The following is a 13,325-nucleotide window of genomic DNA, read 5'->3' on the forward strand; positions in this document are numbered from 1 at the left end:
ATCGGGTTACGATGTTACACTGTAGCTATAGGGTATCGGGTTACAGTGGTAGCTATACAGCGTATAAAGGTACAGTGCTAGCTATAGAGCGTGTGAGAGTACTATGGAACGCCAACACTGCCTTATAGCATACAACTATGCATTTATTATGTCAATTTATTATTACGTGATGTGAACATATCTTTACGTTATGTCAATTTTTTATGAGATTATGTAGAAATATCTTTACATCATGTCAATGCTGCATTACATGAAGTAAATACATCCTTTCATTATGTCAGCACTTCATAACTTGATGTCGAAAATTCATTATGTGAAGTGATAATATGTTTACATTGTGTTAAAACTTTATTACGTGAAATGAATGTTTCTTTACATCATTTCATTTCTTTAATATGTGAGGTCAAAATCGCATTACGTCAAGTGAATTGTGTTTTATAATTAAACTTATCATTACATGAAGTTAAAAATCCATTCCTTTTTGAGAGTGTATATTTCTATTATATCAAAGCATTATTACATGATATGGGTTTTTCTTTATTTTTCGGCGAGAGCATCATGATGTGAGGTGAAAACATTTTACCTTTATGTCAGTGCTTTATTACGTGGTGTAAAAAGTGTATGACATTATGTGAACATATCTTTATATTATATCAACACTTTATCACATTATGTCAAAACTCAATTCCGTGATGTGGATAAATAATTACGTTATGTCAACTCTTTCTTATGTGATCTTAAAATATCTTTATATTGTGTTTACTCTTTATCATGTTGATTCCAAAAGTGCATTACCTGATGTAAAAATACATTTACAATTTCTCAAAGCTGTATATTTGGTATAAAATGAATGTTGACGACCGTGTTTTTATGACTGGTAAGAGGGGGGGGGGGTCCTGATTGATTAGGAAGAATTACAGACACAAAATATCAGCCCCCCTCTTTTCCCAGACATAACTTTACAATAGAAAATGTAATGTTCATTGAAAGTACAGCCCCCACCCCCACTTTTTGTTGAATTTTAGTCCACTGAGGGTAATGTAATATATCTGACAAAAAAATTAGGACTGATCGAAGTTACCCCCCTCCCCGAAATAGGATTTTGGGCTTGGAGTGGACAATTATTTTTTTTGGCTTCTCAAGTTTTTTTTCGGGCGAATATTTTTTTCTGGCTGAAATTCTTTCGAAAAAAGATGATACGTCACTGGAATTAGTAATTTTTTCAACCATTCCTGGGCCAGAATTCTATTATAAAAATCTACCAATCTCTCATCTAAATCAATTGAATATGTCTTAGTAAGCATGCATGGGCACATATCAGTAGCGGATTTGAGAATCTTGAACAAAAAAAAATTGTCCAAGCCTGAAGGGGGACGGTTTATGGTTGGAGACCAAGGGGGAAAGCGGAGAAGCTCTCAGGCTTTATAGTTTTATAAAATAGTTTTCAACTTAATTCAGCTAAACTCAATGTAAACCTAATGCAATGTCCTACAAAGTAAAACCAATAAATTTATTAATTTTATGTACATGTAGATTTTGGTCACTAGAGATGGTAACGGGATTTCCCCCTCCCCCAACCCACCCAGTGCACGTGTGTTATAACGATGTGTTTACACTTAAAAAAAAGGAAAGTTCAAGACTGATAAAAAAAAACATATGACAATGTTCTAAGTAAGATCAGAAGTTTAAGACTTTTATCCAAAAAAAAAAAAACAAAAACAAACAAACAATTCAAAATACGAGTAAAAAGAAAAAAAAATTGCTGCACGACTCATAATATTTGATTTATTTAATTATCAGATTAAAGTAAACGCCATTGAATTTCGACGTGACTTTAATTCACAGTCGCAGTGTTAAGGCTTTGCACGTTTCAAGATTGTCAATCCTTTGTCGCTTAAAATTTTTATTTAAAGATGCCATTACCAAATCGCTGAGATTTCTTCTACGACAATTTTCTCTCCCGCCAATTTAGTGCTTGCGGAACGCGGAAAATACGTTATGCTCATATAAAGGCCGAGGATACCCGTGTTCGCATAACGTAATAGTGAATCGACATAATGTAGTAGTGTAAGTTAATATCATAAAGAATTGACATAATGTAATGATAGGTTAACACAATGTTATTGTTGTTTAATTAAATGTCATGAACAGTAAATACTAGTATAACGAAATGCAAGAATGTGTAAATGTCATAAAGTGTTGACATAATGTAAAGGAAGATTTACACGATGCAATAGTAGTGTGGGATAATATCATAAAGAATTGACACAATATAATGGAAGGTTGACACAATGCAGTAGTAGTGTGGGATAATGTCATAAAGAGTTGACATAATATAATGGAAGGTTGACATAATGCAATAGTAGTGTGGGTAAATGTCATAAAGAGTTGACATAATATAATGGAATTTTTGACACAATGGAATAGTAGTGTGAGTAAATGTCATATAGAGTTGACTTTATGTATTTAGGAAAGTTCACACAATGCAATAGTAGTGTGAGTAAATGTCATAAAGAGTTGATATAATGTAATGGAAGGTTGACACAATGCAGTAGTAGTGTGGGTTAATGTCATAGAGAGTTGACATAATATAATGGAAGGTTGGCACAACGCAATAGTAGTGTGAGTAAATGTCATAAAGAGTTGACATAATGTAATGGAAGGTTGACATAATAAAATAATAGTGGAAGTAAATGTCATAAAGTGTTGACATAATGAAACCGAAGGTTGACACAATGTAATAGTAGTGTGAGTAACTGTCATATGGAGTTGACATTATGTAAAGGAATGTTCACACAATGCAATAGTAGTGTGAGTAAATGTCATAAAAAGTTGACATAATGTAAAGGAAAGTTCACACAATGCTATAATAGTATGAGTTAATATCATGTAGAGTTGACATAATGTAATAGAAGGTTGACAAAATGTAATAGTTGTGTGAGTAAATGTCATAAAGAATTGACATAATGTAATGGAAGATTGACGCAGTGCAATTGTTGTGTTCTGCTATAAGGCAGTGTCGGCGTTCCATAGAGTACAGTGGTAGCTTTAGCGTTTGATGTTTTAGTGGTAACTCTATGGTGTAAGTGTACAGTGGTAACTATATAGATTATTAGCATACATGGGTAGCTATTAAATAGTTTTTGGCGGTTCGATGCTAGCTATAGGGTACAGTAACTACAGTGTCGCTATATAGTGTATGGGGGTTTAGTTTTAGATTTAGCATAGGATGATATAGTGGTAGCTTATAACGTATGGGAGTATTATGACACATAGCAATATATATGTATAGGGATACAGTGGAAGTTGTAAGGTATTGGGTTACAGTGGTAGCTATATAGCGTATAAAAGTACAATTTTAGCTATAGCCTTTATGTGGGTAAAGTGTTAGCTATAAAGCGTATTAAAGAACGGTGGTAGTGATAGCGTATATGAAGGTACAGTAGTAGCTATGGAATTTGAGAGTACAGTCACTACAGTGGTACATTGTATAGCTATAATAGGGTATGAGAGTATAATTTTGATATAGCGTAAGTTGCTACAGTGGTAGCTTATAGCATATGTGAGAATATTGTGATAGCAATATATATATAGTGTATAGGAGTACAGTGGTAGGTAAAGTGTATGAATGTACAGTGGCAGCTAATAGCATAGGAGGGTACAGGTAGTAATTAATAGGGTATGAGGGTACAGGTTATAACTGTTATAAATAGCGTACGAGAGTAAAATGTTTAAAGCATATGAGGGTACAGTAGTAGCTATAAAGCATATGAGAGTGCACTGGTAGCTAGCTAGATCAGCGTATGTGATAAGTGGTAACTCTAGGGTATGCAAAATTTTATAGAACGTGTTTAAAAATTCTCGAGACTCGAAGCCATAAATCCTGAAGGCGTATCTCATACTTTACGTTCAAATATGAAAAGACCAAAATATTTGACATTAATGAGGTGAACTTGATGCATCAAGCAAATAAGTATATCGGCAACTCAAATATTTACACCAAAAACTGACAGTTAATGACAATCTTCAGAGAAAGGGGAAGATGCTCGCTTATCAATTTGGCTTATGGGGACGATAATTTCGATTAGGGAGGAGGGGCTGTCAAAAAAAATTTCGAGTACAGTTTATTTGTTTTTAAAATTGTTAGACGCCCATTCAAACTCAAATGGTAGTCTCCTTAATAAATCTTTTCACAGCCTTAAAATCTCAATAATCCGATCAGTTTCGTCAAATTTTATAAAACGATTGTTTTTTGTGCATTGTAAATCAGCATACACAGGAGTTTAACTGTTTAAAGGGATCCAAGGTGTATTTATTTATTTAGATCTTCACTTTTCACCTTTTCTTTTAATTTGATTTTCTTATTTTTCTTAAGCTCAAATCTAATATATGACTTCCATACTAATTGCTTGAAAGAAACATTGTAATGTGGTCAATTAAATATGCATCCGTACTATATTCATTTATTAAATCAGGAGGTATGTAACATGTATATAGTGCCCAAGTACATCATCATTGGTCAGTCCAGCAAAAAAGTTGTTTTTGTGCTATAACGCCCGAGAGGTTGCGATTAGGATAACATTTAGATCCGCCCCTCGCAGTGGTTTGTCAATCTTTTCATCTGATTAATAAGTGCACAAAGCTATCGCATTCAGCTCCGTGTATTAACACAAACAAGGCCCTGTCGTGTCTTTTGTTATCTATTTAAATGTCTTTTACAGAATTTAAGCTGTTTTCATGGTCTGCTGAACAATGTATATAAACTTTACCTACTTTAAATCTCCCCCTTCGGCGGTCCTCTGATCTAAATATAGCACGTGTCAACGAGAGAAAATTACACCGCCTTTTACGAGCACACGTTGTGACATTGTCGATTTCGTACTGTATGTATGTCTTAGCAGGAAGTTGCATTTTTAAAGGAAGATGTAACGAACATGGAAACATGTTGATTTTTTTCAGAGGTAAGTTTTAGACAATTTAGAGCTTCACTTGTCGATTTCTTTAGACAGACATTGTTGACATTTTTTACACTCTTGACGGCTAGGATCGGGTTTGTACTATACACATCGGAAGTACATATAAGTGTTTCACCTGGGTTCGGTGCATGTGTATAATCCAATCTCGTGCATGTCACTCTTAAATGTGGTTTTAACTGCTTGATAAAAGAACACTTTAACTCGATGATGTACTTTTGGGGCTAAGCATTTTATATAAATACGTCAATTTCTCACCAATTTCTATTGTTTTGATAGTACTTCTTTCAGCAGCAATTCATCTTGTAATCTCAGTTGATTTTATCGTCTCTTTGGGCGTTTGGCATAGGACATGCAAACACCAACTATTTAGTACCCCTCCCCCCCCCCCGTTTTTCCCACCTGGAAAAGTTTAACCTATTGATTATTACACCTTGACTCCGTGTTGATGTTTTGACCACGACAGGAAAACAAACACTTGCAGACACTTTATCTTTAAGAGTGGCTTGAGTCCTTCTAGAGTATAAACGAGAAAAAAATGCAGTTGCCATGAAAACTCGTACACAAAAATACCCCCCCCCCACCCCCGGAAAAAGGAAAAGTATATACACAGTTTTCCCTGGCATCACACATCACACATAAGGGCGTGTTAAATTTACCTGACCACCTTTGTATGCGTGTACACACAATAGTGGTCACGTAAAATATTAGCAAAGTCCTGTGGCCTCATGCACAGGAATATAGAATTATCTGATATTAATAGTAAATTAGCTAGCATGTTTTAGTCGTTTCAGTTCAATTAGGTGCTTTCACAGCCACGTCCAACAGAGATGGCGTGTTACATAATTTTCAGAATGATAGGAACTGTCTCTGTTTACAAAAAAATGTGAGATATTGGTTGACATAAAGGGGGAAAAGTCTAGCATTATAAATTGCACTTAACAGGCAGAAAACAACGAACAACAGGGATTTAGTATGAACTATTACAATTCTGAGACATCTTGAGGGATAATAGCATTTATATTATTATTTTTTATTTATTTACTGACAAAACTTTGAAATATGTTTTGTAATATTCTAAAATCTACCTCTATAGAAATTTGAATTTGATCAATTTGAAAATTTATATATGATAACTTTTAAAATTAAACAAATACGACATGTACATTTGATGGAAGATTCTACATGTATACGGAGAAAATCAATATAATAAGTCGAAATTTTTAGGAATGCAATGATACGTAAAATAAATCAATAAATATTACATAAAAGATACACAGGTTTTAAAATCTAGTCACAAACAAGGAAAATAAAAGAAGCACTATATGAAGTACACATGTAGATATGTAGATTATGCATATTGTCTAGTTGAAGATGAATTCGTCTTAAATAAATATACTATGACATTTCAACATTAAAATGTGAATCACGTCTCAACACTTAGTACATGCATATGAATGCATCAAAAAGGGGTTTTGTATGAAGCAATGATCTCTCATGTGCTAAAACACAATGACTGGGGACCAAAAAAAAACTATCTTAAGTGTCACTCAAGTTTCTGTGTTAAAAAACAAAAAGAGAAGTGTGCTGTAGAAGAAAAGTAACATATTGATGTCCCTGAGAAGTTACTGCAACCAAAGGACAGTAAACATTTTATAGAATCAAAGTTTTTTTTTAAAGAAACATATTTCTTTGACAAAAATACTTAACTTTTTTCAAGTTACTTGGAGCGAATAGACAGAGGCTTGCTTTTAGAAATTATATAGTTCAATTAAAAAAAAAAGCAACGATTTGACGATTTCAAACCATGGCACCCCCCCCCTTTCACTCCTCTTGACCCCACGTTTGTATCAGTCCATTACTAAGAGAAATATTATTGAATACATGTAAATAAACTGTCTAATACAGAAATAAAGCGGTTAGAAGAAATACATGAATAGCGTAATGTTCCTGATTTATATACTTATGTGTGTGTGTTGTACTAGGGCGGGAGGGCACTGCATTAATTAGTTCTGTTTATTCGGATATAACATTGATTTTGTATGCACATTTTGGTTTTCTAGGGTGATAACAATGTTATGACGCAGACCGTTCAAGCCCTCGGCAAAATAGCTAGAGTGTAAAAAGGTACACAAAAGGTCGAAAGTTATGAAACCTAATTTTCGTAGAGATATTTTTATTTTTTAAAATTGAAGCATTTGTACCGAATCTTTCTAAGTCAAGACGCCGACATTAAATTTGCATAAGCAGTACATTTTAATACGTATCTAATTCCTCGGTGTTGTAATATTTGAAGGAATGCAGTTCTTGAATTTTATAATTCATGTTTTATATCGTACTTATAGATTATAAATTAAGGTCAAGTATAGAAGTTCACCTAAAAGATCTAGTTCTGCACTTTCATTTATCTTTTGTATCACTAAGGGAGAGGGGGGGGGGTTCAACAATTTTAATTACAAATTAATTCATCTACTTCGCAGTTTGATTTACGGCTTTGTTTATCAGTTCATCAAGGACGATTTTCTGTCGCAAAATATTATACCACTCAATCTGTACAGATGTCCCAGAATAAGAGATTGTCATAATAAAACCCACAAAAAAAGTACCTGACTGAGTAAATTGAAACAATGTCAATAACTTCCAGGAATATGAACATTTTTTTTTTTCAATTCAAAAATTGAAACTGTTTTACGATATGACTGAGTAAAAAAAAAAACCAAACAAACACAAAACAAATTCGTGCATTGCCCATTGCTTAAATTGAGTTAAGAATAAAATTTAAAAAATAATTCCCCGGTATTTTGTACCTCATTTGCTCAAACACCCGGCATGCCCTGGTAGGGGCATAGTCTCTAAAAAAAAACATGTTTTCAGGAAACTAAAGGAGGGAACCAACACGATAAACAACATAAAGTCCGCGTGCGTTCGTTAGGCACTTAACATGAGGATGAGGAAATGAAATAAAGCATCCTGTTTTTGTTTATACATGTAGTTTGCCTGTGATATGCATTTTTAATAAATAATATAAAATAAAATGTACAAGAGGGATTGACACAGTTAAAACGTACTTCTTCCTGGAAAGCTATTCACTTGGTTTATTTTCGTTGAGGAAATTCGGTCAAAATCTTGGTTGAACATCGTATTTGTGTTAAGGAACTTTGAATAGTTTTCTGTCTTTCTGATTCAAATGTAAGATATTATCGTTTTTCCTTGTATTGGCTGGTAAGGATTGCGGATAGACCTTTCAAAAATATAGGTTTTTGTTTGTACTAACACATTGACAATGATTGTAATGATTGAATGACAATTTATCAGGTTGTCAACTTATTTGTTAAATGAAGTTTTGGCTTTTATACCACATAAATCAAACAATCTATTTTGTTTTACGAAGTATTCTTGATAAAGCATTGCAATTTTAAAACCTTGTCCTTCTTATTTTTCAGAGATTGAAAGTACACAGTATAAAAGAGGCTGGGATCTTTGAGAAACATGTGACCAGAGAAGAAAGTATAACGAGATAACCAATATGGCGTCCAAACATTCAGAATCCGCGCTAAACAAGGTCTACCTTGACCTGCTGTGTGATTCTATGAAGAGACTCTGGACAACGGGTGACCACTCTGACGTAACAATCGAGGTCGGAGAGAAAACGTTTAAATGTCACAAAAGCATCCTGGCTTCGATGTCACCATATTTTGACGCCATGTTTAGTTCGGGTATGCGCGAAAGCCTAAGTGGTCAGGTAACGTTTCCGGAGATGGATCCCGATCTCTTTGAAATCGTTTTAGGCTTTATGTATACAGGCAAAGCTGAGGAAGTAATGACAACGGAAAACGCAGTGGAACTGTTACACATTGCGGCTGTCTTACAAGTCAAAGCTCTTCAGGGAATTATCGAAGAGTTCCTACATCCACACCTAACTAACGAAAATTGTCTCAAGGTTTGGCGCCTCTCCGTTCTTCACGACTGTCATACTCTGACGGAAAAGTCTGTCCAGCTAATAGCTCGGAACTTCCAGGAAATTATAAAGACTGAAGAATTTTGGGACTTGGACGGACGTGAAGTGGCGTCCATCATTAAAGAAGACACGTTGGACATTGACCACGAGGACCAGCTATGTGACCTCGTCATCAAATGGATTGAAAGGGATGTGGAAAAGCGGAAAGAAAGCTGTGGTATTTTGTTTGAACAGATTCGACTGGCTTTCCTCACGCCAGAGTATTTAGTGAACTTAGAAGAAAAACACGAATTTTTGAAAGAAAATCTAGCATGTATGAAATTTATTAATGATGCAAAGTCGTTCAAACTCTTACCCGCCCGCCAACAGGAAGCCCAAGGAAAGCAGACGTGTCTGCGTCTGACTGCCAATCAAGAAGAGGTTCTCGTGCTACTGGGTGGCTGTGAATCGACCACGCCTCCATATGTGCGTTCCTTAACTGTGATATGCTACAGTTTCTACAGAAAAGAGTGGTTCAATATTGCGCCTCTTCCTTATGATCCAGGAATCGAATTCGCCTCGTGTACATATCAAAACGACATATACATCAACGGGGGCGGATCAATGCAGAAGTGTTTATTGTGGTACGACAGCAGCAAGAACAAGTGGCTCCAAAATAATTGTATGGCGTATGGACGACGTAGACATGCGATAGTCGCCGTCACGGGGGCGCTTTACGCTATCGGTGGCTATGACAACAAGCTTGACGACGGACACCGGATGTTGTCAAGCATTGAGCGCTACATCATTCAGGAGGACGAGTGGGAGCCGGCGGGAGACCTTCCCATTGCCGTCAGCTCCTTCTCTGCAGCCGTAGTGGGCGAGTCCATTTATATATTCGGAGGGGAGAAAAACGACCGGAAGGACACAGCGTTCATTCAGTGTTACGAAACTCGCACACGACAGGCAACGAAAGTAGACGCCAAAATCCCGATGGCGTGTAAACTGACGAAATCTATCACATGTGACAAACGCATTTTTCTAATTTTCTTCGATGGACGGGTTGTAGAATTTGTTAAAGATAGAAAAGACACGACCAAAAAGCCATTCTGTCGGACGGTTGGTCGCCTCACGGCATTTCAGCGCATTCATTTTGGTGTCATACAACATCGTGGTAATGTCATTGTACTAGGCGGCGAGATCGACAACGCGACTCTCTGTAGTGACCTCATTATGTTTGACCCCTCAACTACCGGATGTACGAAACTAAGGGATACGCTACCCAAACCGAGGCTCATTGACGGTTGCGTGAAGGTAGCCATTCAGAAAAAATACCTTCAAACGCTTAAAGAGGATTCCCCAAAATCATCACGAAGATGACGTCAGAGGAATACTGTGATGGAAGAAAACGTTGTAGTGTACATATTAACTTAGTGATATTTACCACATTTGCTTTAAATGACATACAACATAAATACGTATTCGTCTGTTCGGTGTGAGAAAAAATTACACACAAACGTTCCTGTATCATCGTCTAGGACTGAAAGGTCAGAGAACCAGTTAATACATCTCTAGAAAGTTGGCGACATTTGAAGTGCGTTGAATATCATCTTCACAATTCAATTCAATTTCAATCTCCACATTAGATTGCATATTAAGTTTTCCCTAACTCGCCCTTACATATTGTCACCTCGACCGTTTTCCCCAATTGTCTTCCTTGTACTCTATCAATCACCTCATCTCTGTGCTTTTGATTTCCGTCAATTCCACAGTTTCTTTTCCCGTTTTCTCACATTTGAATAGCGTCATATCGACTGCTCTTTCCCTTTCTTCTCATAAATTCTACCACCTCAGTTATACTTTCTCTTTCCTCTCACCTGAATTTTGTCACTCCCACTTTCCACCCCCTTTAATTTACTCCAGCTTGGATTCCCTCACCTCGACTGTCCTTTTAGGCTAGCTTCAGTTGTACAAACCTGTAACTCTCTGCTTGATAATTAAAATTTCAGTCTTTATCCGTTCGAATTTTCTAAAGCAGAGTGCTGCAGTTCTACAGCTACATGTAATTTTAGGCTTATGAATGTAAATTTTTGATACACAAAGAGAGAATGATATTGCAATTATAATATCCGAAATTCCTGTGAAGGTAATTTTCATTTCTATCAAGACCAAAACTTTCGTAGATATGCAGAATGAACAGCATATATCACCATTTGTCTTTACATACAGTGTTGCAATAACTGAGGATTAAAATGTTTTATGACCACCTTTTGTGTTGATTCTGGATAAAGTATGCCTTACTGTGAAATAGTGTGCCAGTATTTATTTATTTTGTAAAGTTAAAATAAGGCTGTGAAGAATGTATATTTTGTTTTATATGACAATGAAAAACAAAAAGATTGTATTATGTCATGTTATTCCAGAATTGCATTTCTGTAGCACAGAATTTCCATGATTAAAGAAGAAACAGTGGTATGGTGTCCATGCTTTTATAATATCCATGCATGTATAGATCTGCAAGTCTACTGTTAATTGTTCATTTATAATTTAATTATGTTTGTACTCTAGCCTCTCATTGGTTGATTTCCAAAAAGGAACGCACATTATTCTGTATAATCTGGTTTGGTATGGGGACACACCCCCTTGACACTTAGCTGATAGAGCTGAATCGTCTGTATCCGTGCAATCCCCTCATTAACAGTACAGTCCTCATTTACAGTCCTCGGGATTCATGGAAAATTTCAGATTTTCAAACAGTAGTTCAACCTTACATGTACCTCATGTAAACAAACATCATGGCTGCTAGATCTATGTGATCTATGTATCAGTTATTACCTCCCCTCGCTTACCATCACTTCCGTTACTACGGTTGTGTTATTGAGCGGAAAATTTGAACTCATAAAAAGCAAAACAGTTTTACTTCCACAGTTATTTAATTTTTTACAATTAAATTATAAGGAATGACTCCAATTCTTGGCCAAATTATTCGAGTATAACCTAGTTTGTGTTAGTTTTCGCTTTTTTATAATTTGCTTCGCGGATTATAAAGCGTAAACTGACCCAAACCAGGTTATATCGAATAATTTGGTCAAGAATTAGAGTCATTCCTTAATTATCTTAAAATTAAAATATTCCAAGAGAATCATTGAATTAATGAAACCTTTCTGATGTGTTATTTTAAAGACATTATTAAGGAAATCGGGATTTAATTTACATTACAGTATGATTGTGAATTGCTAACGTCATTTGCTTTAAAAAAGACGACAAAGAAGGACCCAGTAGCTTATATTTAACAGGGCTGGGATAGGGGATTGTATGGGAGAATCATACCCACTCAAAATACAAAACCTCTTGAAATTTCTTTTAGACGACCTTAAGAATCCACAGGGGCGGAATTTTGAAAATTCTTAATTTTAACTTTTAATATTACTCTTTGTGTGAAACAGAACTTCACCCTCCAGATAAAATCGTACAATCTTATTGACATGCAATTTGTAGTAATTCTAGTGTCAGCTTGTAACTGGTTACAGAAGCAAAATGAACAGTGTCAAAATATGTGTTTTAAATTGAACTTTTTTCTTTATGCTAGGAAAAAGGAATGAGTAATGTCTGGGGAAAAAAAAGTTAGAAGACAGGCGATAAAAAAAATGAAAAAAAAATCCTACAAGGAATAAGATACTAAGATCCTACCGGATTTTCGTAGGCTAGGGTGGGGTGTGTGTGAGGGTGTGTGTGTGTGGGAGGGAGGGACGATGGAACTTCTTTCAGTGCCAACTTTTATATACACTTACTACGTATACATTGCCCATACCTTACTATACACTGCAACAAAAAGTAAGGGGGTTGGGGTTGGCAACCGATCTTTCAGTGAACAAGTTTAATAGTAGAATGTTATGTCTGAAAAAAAGGGGGTCAGATCTCCCCTGCACACCCATCCCATCCCCCTGATGTTACGTGCCTGTTCACCTTGGGTTTTTGTACAGTGGTTTAGTAAGTGGAAATGTGTCAAGAAACGAGAGACAACTCTGACAAACCATTTTATCTTGGAGGAGTTGTCTGTTCTTCTTCTCAAATTAATCAATAGGTTTTATTGTCCTGTTTGACCTCGTTATTTAATATATAATTGATATCAGATAAACATATTTTATATATTCAGATATATATATATATATATATATATATATATATATATATATATATATATATATATATATATATATATATATATATATATATATATATATATATATATATATATATATATATATATATATATATATATTCAGTAAGAGTTGTTTGATATTAAGGAGACGATGTAGGAATTTTATCTGTCAAAGCCGACGAAATCCCTGACGTTAGGAGTAGAACACAGAACAATCTTATCAAGGAAAAGTGTGTAGTCCTACAAAATGACC

General features: G+C 35.3%; 1 protein-coding gene across 2 annotated transcripts; it reads left to right on the top strand.

Moving 5' to 3' along the window:
* The first annotated feature begins 4,814 nt into the window (after positions 1-4,814).
* Positions 4,815-10,466, top strand: LOC134251739 (kelch-like protein 24). 2 transcript variants are annotated; one of them, XM_062734158.1, is made up of 2 exons: positions 4,815-4,961; positions 8,417-10,466. In XM_062734158.1, exon 2 carries the CDS (start codon positions 8,500-8,502, stop codon positions 10,288-10,290), a length of 1,791 nt encoding a protein of 596 aa, XP_062590142.1. In that variant the 5' UTR covers positions 4,815-4,961; positions 8,417-8,499; the 3' UTR covers positions 10,291-10,466. The 2 variants fall into 2 exon arrangements, with proteins under 2 accessions (XP_062590142.1, XP_062590141.1); XM_062734157.1 differs by lacking the exon at positions 4,815-4,961 and adding an exon at positions 8,005-8,162.
* The last annotated feature ends 2,859 nt before the right edge of the window (positions 10,467-13,325 follow it).

Source organism: Saccostrea cucullata, unplaced genomic scaffold, assembly GCF_032062105.1.
Source record: "Saccostrea cucullata isolate Sc308-1 unplaced genomic scaffold, CSIRO_AGI_Scuc_v1 ctg1566, whole genome shotgun sequence".
In the NCBI taxonomy this organism is placed as follows: domain Eukaryota; kingdom Metazoa; phylum Mollusca; class Bivalvia; order Ostreida; family Ostreidae; genus Saccostrea; species Saccostrea cuccullata.